The 22,612-nt window shown below is 36.6% G+C and overlaps 1 protein-coding gene and 2 long non-coding RNA genes across 6 annotated transcripts in view; 2 read left to right on the top strand and 1 right to left on the bottom strand.

The window, feature by feature from the left end:
* The window catches only part of LOC145723890 (uncharacterized), a 1,084,435-nt gene that overhangs the window by 282,355 nt on the left and 779,468 nt on the right, over window positions 1-22,612 (top strand). The gene's annotated exons all lie outside the window — the stretch shown is intronic.
* The window catches only part of PIGF (phosphatidylinositol glycan anchor biosynthesis class F), a 34,920-nt gene that overhangs the window by 8,695 nt on the left and 3,613 nt on the right, over window positions 1-22,612 (top strand). For all 3 annotated transcript variants that reach the window (XM_081833509.1, XM_081833511.1, XM_081833508.1), the window contains exon 5: window positions 11,250-11,358. In XM_081833509.1, the coding sequence (XP_081689635.1) occupies window positions 11,250-11,358 (109 nt within the window). The remainder of the gene's footprint in view (window positions 1-11,249; window positions 11,359-22,612) is intronic.
* On the bottom strand, window positions 4,048-6,648 carry LOC145723891 (uncharacterized). The gene is made up of 2 exons (XR_014149277.1): window positions 6,505-6,648; window positions 4,048-6,289 (listed from the first exon to the last, which is right to left on the bottom strand). It is a non-coding gene; the product is annotated as an uncharacterized LOC145723891 (long non-coding RNA).

Raw genomic sequence — 22,612 nt, 5'->3', positions numbered from 1 at the left:
TTCTAATTCTGCTTTAACCCTATTCCTACATTTAGCCTGAACTATACCTTGCAGCATGCCTATTATTTTCTGCTAGGTTGAAAAGAGCTTTTTAAAAATTTATTATAAAATTCGACTTTTGAGTATTTTTCGGTTTGCAGAGTGAATTTTTTGTCACCTTGTTTTCGTACCTATCGGCACTTTATCCCTTCTCAGAAAGATCTATAACAAAGTAAAACTAAACATTATAGGAAGGGGAATACCATTTTCTGGCTAGCAAGCAAACTGACAAAGATCTGTAAATTTCATAATACATATGGTTTGGAGAGGTAAATGCCAATGGGAATATAAATTGGTTCAAGCTCTGTGAAGGGCAGTTCGGTAATATCTGTAAAAATTAAAAATACCCATCTTTTGACCTAGCAGTTCCACTTCTAGGATTTTATGCACTAGATATATTTTCATACCTACAGAATATTCAGTGAGTAAGATTACTCATTGTAGCTTTGAAGCAGCTTAAATGCCCTTTAATAAGGGGTGGATTAAGTTAAATTTAATGCAGTTAAAAAAACAACAACAACCCAACCACTTCTTTATTTACTGATAATGCTGTTAAGTGGAAAAAAGCAAGGTGAAGAAATGTATGTAGGTTGCTACCATTTACGTAAAAAGTGAGCAGGAGAATAGATACACCTGTGTATCTTTGGAAGAATACATGAGATACTGACAAAAATATTGGTTGTCTCTGGGGAGGGGGTCTGAGAAGCTAGGGGACCAGCTCAGAAGACTTTGCACCTACTAATACCCTTTGGTGTCTTTTGAAATTTAAACCATAGTAATATACTACCTAGTCAAAATGAAAATTATAATGGATTAGGTTTTGCCAATATTAAACTTATTTGGGGGGTATTGAAAGTTAGGCCTGAATCAAGAAGTTTTTAGATTTCTTTTATGCCACCTAAACCTCGGTAGACTGCAGAAATATCCTTCGAAAATTTCTAACATACAACAAGATAATAGCTCTGTTACTGGAGGTCTGTAGCTAAAAATAATCAATTTGTAATATGAAACAGTTAACATCGCACAGGGCAGGGCATGAAATAGTAATATGCAAAAGTAACAACTTTTAAAGCATGTTCATGTGTCTTAGAGCATTTAAATCTCACAGCAGTCTGGTGAGATACTCCTGTTCTCACTGTTTTCTAGGTGAAGATACTAGAAAGCTGACAGGTTAAGTGATTTGCCCAAGCCCTGGAATAGCCAGTAAGCAGTAGAGCTGGCACTTGAATGCAGATCATCTGATAAGGACAGAAGGTTTTAGAAGACCACACTGAGGGTCAGAAGATGAGTTCCTGCCTTCTCTTCACTACATAGTGGTGATCTTAGAGAAGCTATTTACCTTTAGAGATCCTCATGTGTAATACTGTTAGAAGAATGCTAATAAGCTCTTTGCAGGGTTATTATCAGAACTGAGTGAGATAAATGAAATCAAATAGCAAATGCTTAGAAATGTTTGTCAAGTGGGTTAACAAATGTCAGGGAGCATTTTTATATTTCATACTTCCAGTCCTGGCTGCTCTTTGTCTTGGTACCTCTTCCTGGTTTAGGTAGCAGACCAAGGAGTGTAGGGCATGGACAACCATGGAGAAGGAGGAAGTTTTTTCAGTTGGTTTAATGTAAAATTAATTTGAACTTTGTCGTGAGAGGGCAACTTAAATCTTCATGTCTCCACCATCCCTTAGCGATAGTTCAGTTTCTTCTCTGGCATTTTTATCACACTTTTAAGAATTTAGCATAAAAAGCATGTCAAATTTTGAATGAGTTAAGGAAAGAGTTAATTTGATAGATTAACTTGTTTAATGTTAGAGTTGGCCTTCTTAAATGTTCACTGTGAGGCGAAAATATTTTAAAAATGCAAAGATCTGGTGGTTCTGAAGTGATAATATGAAATACCCACAAAAACAACTTGTATGTTATTTCAGAATTGTCCTACTATACAGTTAGCATTATTTACATTGAGTCACAACTTTGGTTTCAGAGAATTCCATTATTATGTAGGGAGGTTATACTAACATGAAAATACATTTTTCTTTCTACCCAATAATTATTTACAACAGAAATTAAAGTTCTGATTTGAAGTTCTTATGCTGTAGTTCTAATTCATTAAAAGTGCATAAAATACTTTCTTGATTGAAGATTTGAGAGCTTTAAATCTTTTTTTTTTTTTTAAAGATTTTATTTATTTATTTGACAGAGAGAGAGCGAGAGCAGGAACACAAGCAGGGGGAGTGGGAGAGGGAGAAGCAGGCCTCCCGCCGAGCAGGGAGCCCGATGTGGGACTCGATCCCAGGACCCTGGGATCATGACCTGAGCCGAAGGCAGACGCCTAACGACTGAGCCACCCAGGCGCCCTAGAGCTTTAAATCTTTTTATCATTTATCCTGTGTCTTAGCGTATAAAACACGGAAGAGTTTTTTTGTTTTTTAGTATTATTGAAATATGACTAAAATGTTCAGGAAGAACAGGCCAGTTTTGAATTGGGCTGACACCTCGCTCAGTATGGAATCAGTATAAATGTTTTATACTGTTCTATGCAAAATAAGTACTATATCCAAATTGTTAATGTATTTATTTGCATGCTTAATATTGAGTAGATGATAACCAGATGAAGGCTGAGAAACATAAAAGCTTTGATCCTGAGAACTGTGTAGGAATTATATCCCAAGAGTAAAGGACCAGTTCTGTTACTATTGAGATTTGATACTTAACTAAATGACATAAATGATACTATTTTAACAAGACTTTTCCTTAAAGTAAATGTGAAGTTATTCTAGATTAAAAAAATACAAAGGAATGCTATTTTACAGTGCTTGAACCAATTTATATTCCCATTGGCACTTACCTCCCCAAACCTTTAACAGTATGTATTATGAAACTTACAGATTTTTGTCAGTTTCCTTGCTAGCTGGAAAATGGTATTCTCCTTAAGGAATGCTATTTTAAAGAAACTTGAAGGTAGAAAAATAATTTGGTTTCTTAACTTCTGCCAGCTTCTGTTTGGTATTTATTACTGAGCATACTCAATGTGTACTAGTATAATTCAGTTTGTTGCCTTGCTGTTATAATTATTGTGGGGTTTTTTTTGTTTTGTTTTGTAGACTTTCTTATAAAAGAAAGTAATATTCCGACTACCTTAAGCCTATATTTTTCATTGAAGTTGGCTTTTTGATTTATCAGTTCTTTTATGCTGTTATTCTCATGTTTTAAAATCAGGATCTGACCACTTTTGGTGAACTGAAAAACTTGAATTTCTGAATAGATTCCTGAATTTGTGGTTATCTTGCCAAGGTAAAGAGTGTAAGACCTGTTTGTGTAGACAAAGAACAGCAGGCGTTTTTGGTCATCTTTGCATGGAAATTGATTTTATACTGAAAAAACCACCAAGGACATTTAACAGTAAAAAGATAGTGAATGACCAAAAATGTATACATTATAAAAAATAGATAATTTAGCCTTGATAAGGGCATGAAAATTTAGTGGCAAAGAGGCACTGGTTTTAGTATTCATTCAGTAGGGGAGTAAAATTCTGTGAAATGTCTTTAGCCACCAGGAGGAGTTAGTTGTGTGTGGTCTCCTTTTTAGATGAAGAGCTCAATAGTTAAAAAGATCAGCTCATTTAAAGAAGCACTGTTTTGAGGACAGCCTATCTAAGCCACAGTGCTCACTGTTAGCTACCCCAGGCACCCAGTACAGTGTCTGGAACATAGTAAGCATTCAACATGGTCTATTTATTTCAATTAATGTTTGATATGATGAATTTCAGTGGAGGCAAATAATATGGACAGTTACTTGGAGCTCATTGTCATGAAGATTGGTCTGTAGTATTGTTTTAGTTACTTTTTAAGTTTGTCCACAGAATGGTGAGCCATTTATTTTACTCTCAGCCCTCTTGACTATGTGTATACATTCCTTAACTATGAAAAAATTAACCCCAAACCATAGAATTCAGATGACTTTATTATGGAAACTTATAGAAGGGTAATAAACCAATGTCAGCGCTGCTATAAATTAGTTAATAGAAAGGAATTTATTTTTATCTTGTTGATTACAAAAGAATGTATAATGTAAAAACTCAAATAATAGAGAAATATAGAAAGTTAAAGATTCCTAGTAATCCTATCAAAGAAGCAGCCATTACAACAGATTTTAGTCTAAGTTCGTCCACGCGTATCACATATTTGCAATTTAAAAACAAAAATGGTTATATTATCACTGCTTTATAACTTACTTTTTTTTTTAACTTATTAGGAACATCTTTAACTGTATGTGTGTATAATCTACCTCTTCTTGCATAATGTCCTTAGTATATCTTCCTCCTTAAGTAAGAATACTTCTGTTTACATTGGTTTGAACAATCGGGAAACTGATTATCTGACATAGCAGAGATTGTATGGTTCTAGATACAGATAGATAGTCAAGGTGTAGCTTTGCTTCTCACTGATTCTCCTGGTTCTTAGCCTCAGGCTGAACTCCTCTCCTTTGAGTCTTCCTAAGCTAATCACTGAGAGAGAGAATGGGATCACCATGATTTAATTAGTCTGATCCTCAGGGATGAGATGAATGTTGGGCAAGCATTCCATGTACCATGGTTCATTTAATTTCCTATTGAAGATTATTTTCAAGTTTTCAGGATTATAAATAGTGTTGTTATGACATCTCTGTACCATATAATTTTATGTACTTGTACAACAGTTTCTGTAGCGTAGATTCCTGGGGTAGAATTCCTAGATCAAAAGAAGTTGACAGAGACTGCCCAACTAAAGTTCTGATTTGAAGAGTATGAACCTACCTACCAATAGAGGGCTGTTTCCCTAAATCCCAATCAGGGCTGTTTACTTTTTATCCATTTATGAGGGCTGCTGCCTCCTGGGTTCTGCCAAGGGGACAGACTGCTACCCCGTAGTAGCTTCATCTGATTTCTAATGGGATGCATAAGCCCTGGTCAGAAATTTTTGAAAGTTTGATCAGTCGAACCATTTATTAAATTTCAGCAGAATATTACTGATTAAATTGCAGGGATAGCATTTCCCTTATGCTGCCTCCCTGCCTCCCTTCTTTTCTTCTGCCTCAGGTTACAGAAAACTGGGTAGAAAATAACATCCAGTCCTCAAAATGCAGCTTCAAGACAGGAAAAATTGGTGCTAGTTAAGATGGGAAGCCAGTTTTAATGATAATTCACTTACTGTATCTGAGCAAATATGTAGTGTGGGCAGTCTGCCCATGCAAAGTGTGAGCAAGATGAAAAGAAATGGCATGGCAACCCTAAAAACACATTATAGAATAATAAGAAAAAGGCATGTGGAAGACAAAAGAATCCAGTCTGGAAGAAAATAGTACCCAAGGAACAAAAACTCTACACAGTTTATCATGGAAAAATGTTATTAAGAGCATAAATTCAATAAAAGCTCAAAGATAAGATGATGATTTAAAAAAATGAGGTGGAGAAGGAGATTGCAGAATTAATGAAATAAAATGAGGATCCAAACCACACCACCACAGGTCATAAATTAGAAACATAGACAAGTTAGGAAATCAGGTTCTAGCTTGGAAGAAAGGTTTGAGCCAATCAGAATGAATGAGAGGTAGGGAAGAGTAGAGCAGTTAGAAAAGAAATGATAAATGCTGAGAACAAAGGAGATGAGCTTAAGACCCGCTAGTGTCCCTAAAATAACAAAACAGAAGGTAATTCAAAATTAGATGGAAGACAGTTTCCCCAAATGAAGGAATCGTGCGGTTTGCACATTAAGGGGACTCACTACATTTAAAAAGTAGTTGCAGTTTAGGGTTACAGTGAACAGAATATAAACACCATAAAAATAATATAAGCAATAGAAGTTACACAGTGGGGGAAGGGAAGATAAAGCAAATCCAACTGTACCCCCAACTACTCTGGCTGACCCCAGATCCTGAGCCTATTTGGTACCATCTCTTCAGGGAATAAGGATTAAATGAAATTCTACATATTGAATGATGAATCCTCACCTGCCTAGTCTTTTTCACTCGTTTGGCCCAGAATACTGACAGCCAGGCTTATGCCATCTAGGCAGGGTATAGAAATACTTCTTTCAGGGAAAAAAATGGCGTAAGAGAAAAACCTACAGATACTGACATTTGGGGGTTCTCTAAAAGGCGGGTTCCTATTCACTCCCTGTACAGTGAAGCTGACCAGGTGAATTGTGCTACTCATGCACAGTGAACATCTAGTCATCTGTTTAGTGTGTTTCTTTTTTGTTGGTTTTTAAAAACATACCTTTATTGGGACGCCTGGGTGGCTCAGTCGGTTAAGCGTCTGCCTTCAGCTCGGGTCATGATCCCAGGGTCCTGGGATCGAGTCCCGCATCGGGTTCCCTGCTCCGCGGGGAGCCTGCTTCTCCCTCTGCCTCTGCCTCTCTCTCTCTGTCTCTCATGAATAAATAAATAAAATCTTTAAAAAAATAAAAAAATAAAAAAAAAATAAAAACATACCTTTATTGAGATATAACTTCATACCATAAAACCCACTATTTCAAATGTACAATTCAGTGGTTTTTAAGTATAGACACAGCTTTGTAGCCATCACCACAATCTAATTTTAGAACATCTTACCATGCCAAAAAGAAACTCTGCCCATTAGCACTCCCCCTCCTACCCACCCTTGCACACCCCCTCAACCCCCTTCCCAGGCAACCACTAAAATACTTGCTGTCTCTCTAGATTTGCCTGTTCTGAACATTTCATATAAAGTATTTTACTTTTAAGTAGAATGAGAAATGAACAATCACTGGGCATTTCAGGAACACCTCTAAAGTGAAACGCAGAAATGAAAACAAAAAAGAAAGTGGAAACAAAGGCGATATAAAAACCAGAAGATAACTTTAAAAAATGTCTATTGTTTTATATCCGTAAAACATGAACAGAGACAGTCAAAAGGAATATTCAGAGAATAAGAAAGCTCTTGGAAATTAAAAAATATGAGAGAAGAAAATTCAACAGAAGTAGAAACAAAAAGTTAAAAAGTTCCCTTAGTCAAACAGAAAAGGCAAAAAGAGGGAAAATGGATTAAAAGGTAAAAAAAAAGAAATCAGAGGGTTAATTCCAAATGGTAGTATTCCCAGCAAAAGACTAAGAAAAAGAAAATCTTAAGGATCTGGGCAGAAAAAGCAAGTCTTTAAAAAGAAAATGCCAAGAACCAAAAGACTTGACATTGTAGATTAAGAAGACCCATGGGTTTCCAGCGTCGTGGCTGAAAAGACACCCACTCCAAGACATAGGATTGTGAAATTTTAGATAACCAAGAGTAAAGAGAAGATTCCAAAGGCTTCCAGAGAGGGCAGTGGTAGGGGGAACATCTTACCTAAAAAGGACTGGGAGCCAGAATGTCTGAACTTTTCAGGTGGGAAACAGAAAATAATGGAGCAATGCCTTCAAAATTCTGAGGCAAAATGATTTCCAACAGTTACAGTAAAGTCCTTTTTAGACTTTAAACAATCTTTAAAATCTATTTTACCCTTTCTCAGGAATCTACTGAAGGAGGTACTTAAAAAAAAAAAAAAGAAAAAGGAAAGTATGAGAAAGTCTTGGAATCTAGGAAGCAGGACACCCAAAAGCATTGAAAGAGGCAAAGGGAATTCACAGGATGATGGTGTAGGGAAGTTAGAGGACAGCAGCTGTGCCTCAGGCTTAGAGAGCAGCCAGACCAGCTCAGAGCAGGTGAGGTGCCTCCAAAAAGAAAGACAGAAGGAGAACAGAGAGCACAAGCAAGTAGTTAGAGGTGATGTTTAGTTTCTTTGGAATATTTGAGGATGGTTTAGTGACAGGTATGTAAGCAAATGGAGGATAAAATGAGGCAGTTCTTAACATCCAAAGAACACGAAAAATTTACTATAAAAAAGGAAATGTGACTGTGGTTTACTGTGTGGTTCAGCTGTGATGAACATTTTCATAACCATAATCATGTAGATACTGTGCTATTGATTGATCCGAGAGGAGAGGATGTTACCATGGAGGAGGGAATGGTGAGTCAGAGAGAAATAAGTATGTGGCAATGGGAGGCTTGTGGGAAAAGGGTACTAAGTCCTCTTCTTCTAGTGTAGAAAGCAGGAAGTAACTACGTCTTGAAAAGTCTGTACCTAATGTGTGCTCTTTAAATTTTGAGGTACACAGAAGAAACTGAAGAGTTTACAGTGTCTGCCTTGGGAGCAGAAATCGGGAGTGGGGAGGGATGCAGGGAAGGATTGGTAGTAGTCGTCATCCTCTAATTGTGATCTGGGACCTTGAAGGTGTTGATATATATTATGATTTTGATGAATATTAAATTTTAATTTTACAAAGATAGGCTACAGAGTTTTTCTATTTTTAAAACTAGGTCCTAGTTCCATTTGTTTTCTGTATTATGTGTTAAGATCATAAACCCCTTTGGATACATCAAACAAAATAGAGGACAACCTCCTGCATATTTGCACATTTTGTAACCAATGGCCTCAGTGTGCTATAAAAATGAAAAATGTGAAGACCTGGATCTTGCCCCTTGGCCCAAGGAACTTGGAGCTTAGAGGTTAGATAAGCCATGTACATAACCCTTGTTGAAACATAGCTCTGATCATATCTGCCTTGGTTTAAAACCTTCAGTGGCTCCTTTAGTGTGACTTTTCAGGTTTTTCTAAAATCCTAACCCTAAATCTACCACAATGAGATACTGCCTCACGCCCACTAAGATGGCTGTGATCAATGATAACAAGTATTAGCAAGGATGGGGAGAAATTGGAATTCTCACACATTGTGAATGGCAATATAAGATGGCTCAGCTGCTTTGGAAAACAGTCTGGCAGTTCCTTTAAAAGGTTTAACAAAGTTATCATATGGCCCAGCAATTCCATTTCTTACTATATCCCCAAGAAAAATGAGAACATATGTCCACACAAAACTTGTACATGGCTATTATAGTAGCATTATGCATAGTAGGCAAAAAGTCAAAACAACTCTAATGTCCCAGGAACTGATGCATGTGATATATATCCATACAACAAAATATTATTTGAAAATAAAAAAGGAAGTATGCTACAAAACGGATGGATCTTGAAAACATTACGCTAAGTGAAAGAAGCCAGTCACAAAAGAGCACACGTTGTATGATTCCATGTATATGAATGTTCAGAATAGGCGAATCCATAGAGACAGATAGTAGGTTAATGGTTGCCTAGGGCTGGAGGGAAGGGGAAATGGGGAGTGATTGCTAATGGGTAAAAGGGTTTCATTTTGGGATGATGGTTGCACAGCTCTAAATATACCAAAAAAACATTGGGTTGTGCACTTTAAATGAGTGAATTATATGGCTGGGAAAGGGTTATCTGGGGCAGATTTTCACTGTACTCAACGAAGGTGTTATTTGTAAAAATCCTAACTCTAACCTACTTTTCCAGCCTTATTTCCCATTCTTCCACTCAGCCTCGACCAATCTTACTTGCGTTCTTTCTACCCACAGTGCGGGTCTTTCTCCAGTTCATCAGGCCCACCTGCCACCCATTCTTTCAGTTCTGGCGGAACTTCCTCTTTCATAAAATGGAAGAAGTAAACCCCTCTCCGCAGAAAGTAAACCTTGCTTTCATCCTCTTCCAGACTTCATGTCTCTAGACACATCACTTTATGTATTGCAACATACAGGAGTTATGTGTTAAGTGAAAATCAGCTGACATTTGACAGCCACACATAGTCAAAAATTAACCTTAGAAAATCCTTGAAATTGCCTGAACAGTATAGTTACCTCTTTACGTTAAACTTATCATTTTTTTTCCCTCCAAGATTGGGACAGATCTCTGTCTTGCTGAACTCTAGCTGAAGAAATTGACTTGCATTTTTAGGTGTTAAAATAAAAAAGAACAATAATAGCAACAATTGCCTAGAGAATAACACGAATTTGGATCTATGGCGATTGGCTCCAGCCTTCTTCCAGTCCCAATTTTCAATCAATTTCAAAAGCTAAAGCTCTTATATTGTGTAGGGTGAGGGTGGGGCAGTAATGAGAGGGACAGGTGACAGAGTGGTTGGCTTATGAACTGACTTGTCATTTGGGGCTTTAATATACACTTTAATTCAGTGTATATTTTGTGTGTGTGGCCTGTTTCTAATGAAAGAAATCCTCTAACAAAATAGATGTCTTCAGTTACTCCCACACCGACTGGAAGAAACTGCTTTTCATAAACTTTGTAATAAGTCAACCTTGCATTTTAAACAACTGAATATTTGGAACCCTACTTACTGCATTGTGGTGGGGTTTTACTCTACTGTAACCAGACTCATGCTCCACCCAGCTGGGTGGTCACACTCTGAGGGGCAGGCTGAAAGCAAGACCTACTCAGAGAATGGCAGAATTATGTCTTTTCACTTTTATATTCTAAGATATAGTAGGTAAAATTGCTGGATCTTTTGAAATCTTTTGTTCTTGTTCTCTACTTCTCCCCCACCAAACAAATAAAGTTGATTTGTTTAAATAAAATGTGCCCTAGAGGCACCTGGGTGGCTCAGTCGTTAAGCATCTGCCCTCGGCTCAGGTCATGGTCCCAGGGTCCTGGGATCCAGCCCCGCATCGGGCTCCCTGCTCGGTGGGAAGCCTGCTTCTCCCTCTCCCACTCCCCCTGCTTGTGTTCCCTCTCTCGCTGTCTCTCTCTCTGTCAAATAAATAGATAAAATCCTTTAAAAAATAAAAAAGTAAATAAATGAAATGTGCCCTAGAAAGGACTAGTTGAATAAGTGATGGTACCTCCATGCAGTGGAATGCTAGGATAGCTGTTAACAAGGCAAACAAAACAGCAAAACGGGTTTATAACATGCATTTGAGTTTTGATAAAGGATGTATACATCTATGCATATATCATTCCAAGCATATTTGTGCATGCATAAAATATTTCTGGAAGGATATGTACTCTGTTGGTAATAGCAGCTGCTGCTGGGGAGAGGAACCAGAGTTGATAAGGGTGGGAGGAAGACTTAGCTTTCATTGCAAATGCTCTTTCCAATTGTTTGACTCTCCCCGTGTGCACATATTACCTTTCCAACCGAAAAACATTTATATCATCTTACTAATTAGTTGTTAATAGTTCAGGGTAGATAGGTGTCAATTCGAGATGGTTGTTAAATGAACAGAACCTGTATGTGTAGTGTTATTGGCACTACTGTTTGATTCTCTAGCAGCTAAGAGAGATTCCACCGGTGATTGATGTATTTGTGTTTTACAGAGTTACATCCATTTGGGAGAACAGCCTTCAGATCACTACAATTTCTAGCTTTATAGGAACATGGCTGGGAGCCTTTCCTATTCCACTCGATTGGGAAAGACCTTGGCAGGTTGGTTTCAGCTGCTTAAAACAACAAAAGAAATGGACAGTGATGGTAAAACTAAAGAAGCTAACCAGTATGTCTGTATAAATTGTGTTGTTGTCCAGTTAAGTAGGGATGCCAGTTCCCTCTGTCACCGTAACCTAGGCGATTTCTTACTGGCCCCAGGGCCCGTAGGCATCCGGATCAGCCCAGTTCTGTCTTCCAGGCACTGTGTTTTCTACATGTATAGGTGAATAAATAAGCTTAGTTTGTGAATATTTATAGGAGTCTTTAAAAAACAGGGTAGAAGTTGCAGGAATTTCCTGTTTTCAACTTTGATACTCATTGCCTTTGTGGTCTTAGATTCATATCTTCTTAATTTGATTTATGGCCAAGTTGAATGTTGATTTTGAAATACTTTTTAAAAGCCTAATATAGCGAAGCCAGTTTTGAAATAGGGGTACGTGATATTGGAGGAAACTTGTGAACATCAGGTTTTTTGTTTCTGATCACAGCAGGTTATAGCTATAGGTAAAGCACTATGAGGTAAGTGTTCTTTTTATTCCCATTTTACAGATGAGGTAACTGATTCCTAGAGGATATGTAATATTTCCAAGGTCACTGAGCTAGTAATGAATATATCTTTGTCTTCATTTGTAGTGGCTTTTGTAGTATGCCGTTACCTAGTTATCCCCACATTTATTTAACGGATTCACTACTGATCTTTTAGGTTATTGCCAGCATTTCACTATTACACATAGTGCTGGGATAAACACCTTTGAATCTATATTTTCGTGCATTTTCCAGTTTTTTTCTCAAGATAATTTCTCCCAAATGGAATCGTAGTATTAAAAACTAAATATACTTTCTTTTTTCAACACAAAGAGAATGGTTTTCCTATTATGAAGACAGTACGTATTTATTTAGAAAATTTAAGTAATATTAGTAGTTATAAAGAAGAAAGTAAAAATTACCAAGTGTCCAGCCACCCAGAGGCAACCCTCATTGCATTGGTTTTTGGTGATAATTTGTGCAGTTCTTTTTTTTTTTTTTTTTTTAAAGATTTTATTTATTTATTTGACAGAGAGAGACACAGCGAGAGAGGGAACACAAGCAGGGGGAGTGGGAGAGGGAGAAGCAGGCTCCCCGCGGAGCAGGGAGCCCGATGTGGGACTCGATCCCAGGACCCTGGGATCATGACCTGAGCCGAAGGCAGTCGCTCAACCGACTGAGCCACCCAGGCGCCCAATTTGTGCAGTTCTTTCTCCGTGTGTATAACTATAATATATATGTCATTTTTTTTTAAACCACCCTGTTCACAGTCACTTCATTGCTAAATCAAAGAAAGACTTCTTAGACCTTACTGTCGGGGCTTTTCTGAGCATTAACTCACTGGAAACACACTCTTCCCCTGCTTGAAACTCTTTTCTTGACTTTCTGCAACAGCTGTGTCCCCTGCTTTTCCTTCTCCTTTTCTGGTTTCTCCTTCTCAGTCTCCCTGCAAGCTTCTTTTGGATTGACTCCTCCTAAAACACCAGTATTTCCGTGATTTCCAGTATCTTTCTTCTCCCACTCTCCCTGCATGACCTCCTCCATTGGCCATGATTGCAATTAAAATATGGATACTGAATCCCAAAACTTTATCTCCTGCCCAGACGTGGCCCAGACTCATAAATGCAGCAGGATGTTCCTCTTGAGGTTCCATAGGCACCCTGAACTTAACATGCTTAAAATTCAGCTTTTTCTTTCTCCCCCTGTAATTAAGTAGCACTCTCATTCACCCATTTGCTTGGGTCAGAAACCTACCGAGTCATCCTTGATACCGCCTTCTCCTTAACAGCTCAGGTCGAACTGGTCACTGGCCCTTTTGATTTTAGTGTTTTGTTTTGGTTTTTTTTGTAACATCTCTTGGATCTGTCTTCTCCCCATTTACATTTAATTCTCTAACTTGTACAAGTGTCTCTCATCTCATTTATGTCTGCCCTACAAACCACTCTTTACATAGCAAAATACTTGATCCTGTCATTTCTCCTGCTGAAAAATCTTCTAGCGGCTTCCTCGCTGCTTGCCTTGAATAAAGCCGGAGTCCTTTGGCATAACTTATAAGGGCCTCTATGATCTTGTTTCTACTTGGGTGTGTAGTACATGTTATTCAGATCCCAACTCTTCCATTTACTATGTGATTTGAACAAGTTAAATGTAAAATGGAGGTAATAGTAGTTGTGAGGATTAAATGAGATCATTTGTAAGAAATGTTAGCTATTATCTTAAATTACAATTACCATTCTTATTTATAAGTCTTCGGAAAATAGTATTATCATTTCCTTAAGATAAATTCTTGCAGTGGAATTGCTGGGTATGCATTTTTTAAATCATTTTATTTTTTTCATCATGATAAGTGTGCTCTTTAATCCCCATCTCCTATTTCCCCCATCCCCCCAACTCCCTCCCCTATGGTAACTATCAGTTTGTTCTCTGTAGTTGAGTCTGTTTCTTGGTTTGTCTTTCTCTTTTTTTCCCCTTTGTTTGTTTTGTTTCTTAAATTCCACATATGAGTGAAATCATATGGTATTTGTCTTTCTCTGACTTATTTCACTCAGCATTATACTCTCTAGCTCTATCCGTGTTGTTGCAAATGGCAAGATTTCATTCTTTTTTATGACTGAATAATATTCCAGTGTGTGTGTGTGTGTTTATGTGTGTGTGTGTGTGTGTGTCTATATATATATATATCCACTCATCTGTTGATGGACACTTGGGATGCTTCCATAATTTGGCTATTGTAAATAATGCTGCTATAAACATAGGGGTGCATGTATCCCTTTGAATTAGTGTTTTTGTATTTTTAGATAAATACCCAGTAGTGTGATTCCCGGATCATAGGGTAGTGCTATTTTTAATTTTGGGGGGAACCTCCATACTGTTTTCAAATTGGCTGCACCAGTTTGCATTCCCACCCACACTGCACAAGGGTTCCTTTTTCTCCACATCCTCACCGGTCCCTGTTATTTCCTGTGTTGATTTTAGTCATTGTGACAGGTGTGAGGTGGTATCTCTTTGTAGCTTTTTTGCATTTCCCTGATGATGAGTGATGTATATGTCATTTTTAATCTTTTTTTTCCATCAGCAGTATGTTATGGAGCTCATTCCTTGTCATTGAAAATTTACATACAAGTAATATTCCATTATTTGAGTAAAATCATATATCAGTTTCTTGTCAATGAACATTTAGATTGTTTATAGTTTCACATTTATTGATTTACTATTATTAATTATGGTGATTATCATATTTAAACAGACATCTTTGCATATTTGTCCAGTTTTCTCTAGTATAATTTCTAGTTGATAGCTGGGTTAAATCTTTGGTAAGTATCTCACTTTCCAAAGGCTTTTGAGGGATTTGGATTATATGTTTTGCACCTAAATGCCTACTTTTAAGTCCATTCTTTGCTCTATTAGATGTCATGTCTCCTAGAGAGACAGGTTGTTCTTTTACATTCAGTAAGTCTCTTGGGTTTGCCCTTCCCTGTAATATTCCTCTATTGTATAGAAATCCTTGGAGGTTTGGGGTGTCCCTGATGCCCTTCTCAAGGTTTGGGGTGTCACTGATGCCCTTCTCAAGATTTTAGTACCAATAAAGGTATCTTTTATACTGGGAGATGGAGATCCATTTGTACTCAAGTTACCGTCTTACAGAACTTAATTTCATTCAATAGTGTCAGTGATTTCTAAATTGGAGCAGGATAATCAGAATCATTAGAAACTATATATAGAAAATTGTGTCTTAACCTGCATTAGATTCAGTACTTTCAAATACATGCAATTAAGTCTAAATACAAAGTATTGGTACATAAAGCACCATGGGCTGCAGCTTTAATGAGTTGGTAAGGTAATGTATGATTAACATGTCAGTTTGCATATAGATGGAATATTTTAGAGTGTAAATGTCTGATATTTTACACTTGGCTAAATCACAAGTTTGTAAGACTATGTAGAAGTAGAAACTGAATTATGGGGAGTAGATGTGCCCAAATCTGGGTTAGGTTTGCATAGAAAATATATGTGTTAATGATTTACAATCCATTTATCTATTCTGGATTGTTCAGGCTTTTAGCTACTTTTCTACCTCAGTGCTTGTTTACAATAAGAGGTAAGCTGGATCCAAATTGATGGGTTCACTTGTTTAAATTAATGTGAAGTTTCCATTTGAATTACTGACTTTTTTTAAAAGTATTTTCTAGCTAGCTAATTTATGTAACAAGTGTTGGTCTTCATTAAGAATGTTTGATTCGACTAGACTATCACTGGTACTTTAATTGTTTTTACTGTTGGGTTGTTTTCAGAGTGTTCCTAGTTAATGACCTACTTATTCACTATAATCTTTTAAATTATGATACATGCTGTTGGTGGCATGATAGAACTAATGTACAAAGTAATCATCTGTATTCACATAATAATCACCTGCCCCTCTGTCTTTCAGCAGTTATTTACTGATAAACTAGGGAAATGATGAGGCTTCATTGTTTTCTTTCACTTTTTAATTTCAGCAAACAAGGTGTTTTGTTTTGCTCTGTTCTTCATAAGTAACTACCTAGAGTCAGTACTCAGTGTGGCTCATGATACTGACAGAATCTGCCAGAGTAACAATAAACTTGAGAAAGGAATATGGCATTACCTCAAAATGGAGATTTTTCTAGAGCAAAATTTCATGGGAAGAGACTACTGTATACACTTAATATTAACTAAAATATAACATGTATAGGGGTGCCTGGGTGGCTCAGTCGTTAAGCGTCTGCCTTCGGCTAAGGTCATGGTCCCAGGGTCCTGGGATCGAGCCCCACATCGGGCTCCCTGCTCAGCGGGAAGCCTGCTTCTCCCTCTCTCACTCCCCCTGCTTGTGTTCCCTCTCTCGCTGTGTCTCTCTCTGTCAAATAAATAAATAAGATCTAAAAAAAAATAAAATACAACATGTATAAAGAAGAGATTTTAGTTCTCTGTGCCTTGTAGCCCAATACAGATAGGATTCGTTTGTGATAAAGCAAGCTTTTCTGGATTGTGATCTGGTTTTCAGATAAACAAGTGTATCCAGTTAAGCAAAGATTTCTTCTTTAAAAACACACACACACACACAACCTCACAAAAACTCTTACATGTATTAGTTCAGTTTTCTCTACTTTGAACTCAAATCTGACTCTGTATAAAGTTTCAGAGGCCCAACATAAACTTATGATGACATGAATTCTGTATTGAGCAGTTTCAAGCTTATTTATATTTTTTCTATATGACTGGAAAGGCCCATTGAAAATATGTAATCTCAGTGAAAAGAAATTTTTTCATTTACTAACAGGAGCTTTAAATAATTTTAAGTAATGACGAGTGACAAAAGATAGTAGGCATCTTTATATTTGGAGGAAGCCTTCCCTTTGTAGGAGGCAGCAAGAGGATTTGATTAAAGAGAATATGGTAGGGTGGCTACCCATAACCTTGTTGGTCATTTTTGTTGTCTTTTAAAAAAATATTTGCAAGACATCTTCTCTTCCCTGCCTTAATTATTTGCCTTAAAATCAGCAAGAAAATAAACATTTAAATTGCCCATAACCCAGACAGCCTCCTTCACTCCCAGGAAATGCTCATGGTTTTATAGTTACTGACAAAATAAACATTTTGACTGTGGAAAACCTCTGTACATTATAACTATTTGCTGTAAGTAACTAAATAGCTAATTAGTAAGTATTTAAGTTCTTACTCTGTACAAAGCATATATTCAATGTAAGTATAACAGGTATTTAAATATTATACAGGACTGGACTTTAATTATTTGGTAACAATAATTAAGGTTCAGATTTAATATGCTCTAAATATTTTATAGAATAGTTATGAGCTTTTCATCTGGAAAAGTGGTATAATTCTTTCCTTTATCAGAAATAGGCCAGTATTTCATGTTGATAAAAAAAAATTAATGGAAGTTTAAGAAATGTTGTTGGTTATTCTGAGCAAAGGAAATTTGTCATAAAGTTTTTAAACCCACTTGTTTTATTACTAGGTAGACAGATAACACGATGATTAAGAGCTCTGGCATCAGATTACTAGGTTCAAATCCTGGCTCTGCCACTTACTAGTGAGGATTAAATAATATAATCCTTCCAAAGTACTTAGTTCAGAACTTGACACATAGTTACTGCTTAATCAATGTTATAGGCATTTGTGACTATAAAAGGAGTTGTTTAATGACTGTATTTTTAGCATTACAAAAAAAATGCAAATTCCATTAGTTGGGTTCTCAAAGTGTTAGAAAGTGCATTGATTGCCACCTTGAGTTATTTATTTATTCTGCCTGCCAGTCCTTCAGTTGGTAGAGTGGATTGTTTAATTCATCTTTTTGTTCTTTGGTATTTAAGGTATTGGATTTCACATAGTTTTCAATTCCGTCCGACATTTCAGATGGCAATAGAAAGAAAATATAAAATGTGTAGATCTATGTATGTACCAGGCATGGGGCTTGGCACTGTCCACAGGTAACTTAATCATAACAAGTGTAGTGCAAGGTGGGTTTTTCACAAATAAGAATGTCAAAGTGTGAGGAGAGGAGTACACATGTTGCTCAACATTACTGGGCCGATAAAAGAAAGCCTTAGGATCCAAACCTGATTCTCTTCCTTGCTGGGGACTCTGAAACATAACTTTTCTTCTTCCTTTTCCTTTTCCTTCCTTCCTTCTCTCCTTTCTTCCTTTCCTTTCCTGATTTCCTTCTCTCTTTTTTTTTTAAAGGCCATAGTTTAGATCTCTTTGGAAAAGCTTGTTATTGTATTGCATTTCTTCCCACACATAAGAATTTCATATAAATGCCATGACCACTGTGGTGCATGTATTTCAGACCATACAATTTAATACGTTTGTCAGAGAGAATTTGAAGTTAGTATGCAAAGCTTTTGTGCCTAGTAAACCCACAACTGCCTTTAAGCCCTGGACTGGAGTGCTGCTGCCTCTAAAATGGAATTGAACCAGATAATCACATCTCTTTTGAGTGTACTTACTTTCTATAAAGTTAAAAGCAAAATTGATTTAAGACTTTTTTAAAGCAATTTAAAATTGTTTAAAAATAGTTGTACTTATTCCCATGACAGATAATTAAGGCATCGTTGTATGTTAAAATCTTTGTTTTCTCTAGTTTTATCAGGTTACAAATTTAATATTTGTGAAAATGTATATTCATTTTCTAAAGTCACAGATGCTACAGATAATTCATAAATTGAAGCTGGGGATCATAAGGATTACTGGAAATATTGTTAGAGCGAGGGATAAAAATTTAATTATTGAAGAGTGGCATGTTTTTAGGTTAATTGTGTTTCTTTTATCAAAGGTATTATACAGTGTTATAGACAGACCAAAATAAAATACTAATTTATATGAATATGATTTATGTTTCAAGCATGGAAACAAAATCTGTAATACTTAACTGACAGAAAATGGTTTTGTATTTAAAAGGTGGGTTGTATGGTAATCATGCTGATAATGCTCTGCTGGCAGGACTTTCATGTGAGAAAGAATAGTGCTAGCCAGGTTAACTTATTTGTACGATCTTGACCATGTAGCGTTACTTTCACAAGAACTTCCAGATTGGAGACCACACACCTGTCTGCAAATAGCTCTTCCTAAATCTGTGCTCTGGTCATGGGAGAGTGGGTAGAGTACACCTGGATTGGTGCAGATTTACAACCAGAGAAATGTGTCCAGATGAGTAGATTCATCTATGAAGTATTCCTACATCAGACAATAGCATTTACGTTAAGAAGATCGAGAAAAACACCTCACTTACAGTCCATTACAGAGGAAAATATAAATCATCATTTAAAGCCAGTAGAAGTGTCAGCAGGCTTTGAAAGATGAATTCTGTCATGCAACACACATTTGTGATAAGCACAATAAACATTAAAAAGTAGCTTATGAGAAATTTAGAACTAGCTGCCTCGAACTAGCTTCCTTTTTTTATCCGAAAGAGCCAGTAATCCTAATGACTGTGAGTTGTTCTGTTTTTAGGTTTTCTGATCCGCAGACAGAACAGTTTCCCTATGATATTTGTGACATTCTATATCTTTCCAAAAATTTTATCACAGCACTTATTTTTTAGGAATTTGTTGTTAAAATTAAATATCCAAAATCAAATAATCTTAGTTTCAATTTAACTGCTTGGTTCATAGTAGGGGCTCAATAGTTTTGAATGGAGTCATTCATATGAGACTATTAAAAATGATACAAATGTCTACCAAGTGGTTGGTTTAAAATCAGTTTTTGTATTACACTTCTTAAAATTTATAAAAAATAACAGCAAGGAGGAGGAAATGCCCTTCTATTTCTGAGGTGAGGCTACATATGGCTGATATAATGCAGTGTGTTGTGTGGCTTTTGAGAGTTTTCTTATAAGCTTTATACTCCCCAGACATTTCGTGTGAAGAATGGCATGTATTAAAGAGGATTACCAGGGCAAGGGAATAGTTCCTACAGCACAGTATGACATTGCTCATGAACTATTTTATTTGTTCTAAACCGCCACTTCTGATTATCACCTACTAGTGTCCATCACCTAAGAAATACTTAGATCGGTGATCACGTAAGTTTAGTTTTTTCCAGCTAAAACATATACAGAATAATACTGATGCATGGTACTTTACAGCTTTCATGACAAATTCTAAAATAATACAGTAGCCCCACGTTTTAAGTACAAGAGGGACTGTTATCCCTGTTTTGCACATTGGGAAACTGAGGCTCTGTTGGTAAGTGATCTGGCCAAGGCCACACAGCCAGTAAGTGGCTGGCCTGGCTCCGCAGCTCAGCTCATTCTCACCCCACTGACTGTGCTACTTCCCAGAAAAGCAAAGTAGAGCTCGTAAGTGAAATAGAAAGTATTTTTAAAAGTAGCCTAATGTTTATATACAATTATTTTAAAACTTTCGTTGAATATCTGAAACTAACTTCAGAAGAAATCGTCGTCTAATTTCAAACACCTGATCATCATTTTAAGAAACCTGCAATAGCTCATAAACTGCCATGCTCAGTGACATACCATACTAGCTGTTCTGTGGTAGTATCGGAAACCTGTGGGTATCATTTCAGTGACAGGACAAGATTAAAAATCTACTTGCATTTAATACATGTTAAAGGAACCTAAGTAATAACTGTGCAGATTATAATTAAAATAGATTTAAGCCTTTTATTCTCAAATCACATAACAACAAATAAATGCCATCTACATTACTGAAATTGATCCTTAAAATTCTGAACCAAAATGTAGAGGGTCACTGTATTATTTTGACAACCAGAACAGTTAATAAAAGTACTTGTTAGGGTTGAGTGATGAAGAATACAGGGATTCTTTTTTTTTAAGGTTTTTTATTTATTTATTTGACAGAGAGACATAGCGAGAGAGGGAACACAAGCAGGGGGAGTGGGAGAGGGAGAAGCAGCAGGCTTCCCGCTGAGCAGCGAGCCCGATGCGGGGCTCCATCCTAGGACCCTGGGACCGTGACCTGAGCTGAAGGCAGATGCTTAATGACTGAGCCACCCAGGTGTCCCAAGAATACAGGGATTCTTAACCAGGAGTCTATAGATGGGGGTCTTTGAGCCCCTGAAATGGTATGATATATACATATAAAATCTGTGGATCATGTTTGACAAGAAGGAAACATGAATCCTGTTAGATGTAGTTTTTATTTTTATTTTTTTTTTTTTAGAAGGGGGATGGGGCAGAGGGAGACAGAGAGAAATCTTAAGCAGGCTCCACCCTCAGGGCAGAGCCTGACACAGGGCTCAATCTCAGGAACCTGAGATCATGACCTTAGCCGAAATCAAGAGTTGGACGCTTCAGTGACTGAGCCACCCAGGCACCCCTAGATACAGTTTTTTAAACTACAATTTAAAATTTGGGGAGGAATTTCTTAATAGCTTTAGAGATGGTGTATTTGGGGAATAATGGTGTTCTAGATTGTAATGACAACTTATATGTCTGTTAGGAATATGGACTAAAAATTACCAATTTATAGCTCACATGTGCCATGTGCCAGATACTGTTATAGGTATGGTTCTCAGAGCTGCTTAGTGTATTTTCTCATTATCTCATTTAATCAGTACAGCAACCCCGTGAGGTGGGTTTTATGATGATCCTCATTTCACAGATGAGAAACCAAGGTACAGAGAGGTTAGGTGACTTGCGCAGGGTCACATATTTAATAAATGGCAGAGCTGAGACTCAAATCTAGTCTAATACAAAAAGTAGTATTCTGAAATCATTATTCTGTACTACTTAGAACATGTTTTGAAAAGTCCCAACACTACATAGATATATCAGTAATGCCTGATCAGAAGAGAGCAGTGTGGTCTTCAGGTGGAAATAAGCTTGTATAATTTTGAAATGTCTTTCAACCAGCAATAACATGGATTTGTTTAACAGAGAAAACATACAAAGTTAAATCTGTATTTATTGAGAAATCGGTTTTCAGCTTATTAGGGTGAAACTGTTTTATTTCTGAGAGAAACACAACTTTTTGCTGGTACCACGTACCCAGACCCTATAATATTAGGCCTTTCTTAATGCTGAGTATTTGAAGAGAACACTGACCTTTTTTGGTTTAAGTGATGAAAAAACAATGTTGTTAAGGAGTCAATTGGTTTTGAGAAAGGATAATAGTATAGTACTCTAAGCAAGACACTTTGTTCATGTGATGTAGCTGTTCATTTTTTAAAATAGGTTTTTTAACAGTAATTGTAATAATTTTACCCACTTGCATGATAAATTATCTTTTGTTATGCAACGGGTTTTTTTTTTCTTTCCATTTAGTGGTTAAGAATTTTTTAATTTATAAAAAACTGGATAAAAAGAAGACAGTAATTGTAGTGGCAAACACTTGTGAATGAGTTCCTTTACATGAATGTCTTTGAGTTTTCTATTTTCCTTAAACAAAACAAGATAATTACATATAGCCATCTCAGATGACTGTAATTTGGAGAAATGTTTGTAGCATTGCAGTTGGATTGTCTGTTCAGTAGATGATACCAGTTGTTTTTGTTTCTTAAGCCTATTCGTGGCATGAAGAATGTTAAATAGAAACATCTCTATGTGTAAGACAAGTACCCAGTTCTAAATGGAAAACCCCAAGATCTCAGTATGAAAATGCAAGATGAAGCTAAGATGGTTCGATAAGTCAATATGAGATCTGTTGCCATTGTGTAGTTTTAAATTTTTTAAAGCATTTGTAAGAAGGTTAGTAGGAAATTCAATCATGAGAAC

The sequence above is a fragment of the Leptonychotes weddellii genome, chromosome 10 (assembly GCF_054177405.1).
Source record: "Leptonychotes weddellii isolate Sample4059 chromosome 10, ASM5417740v2, whole genome shotgun sequence".
In the NCBI taxonomy this organism is placed as follows: Eukaryota; Metazoa; Chordata; class Mammalia; order Carnivora; family Phocidae; genus Leptonychotes; species Leptonychotes weddellii.
Note: the sequence above shows the minus strand (reverse complement) of the source record. Positions and strands in the feature narration are given on the sequence as shown.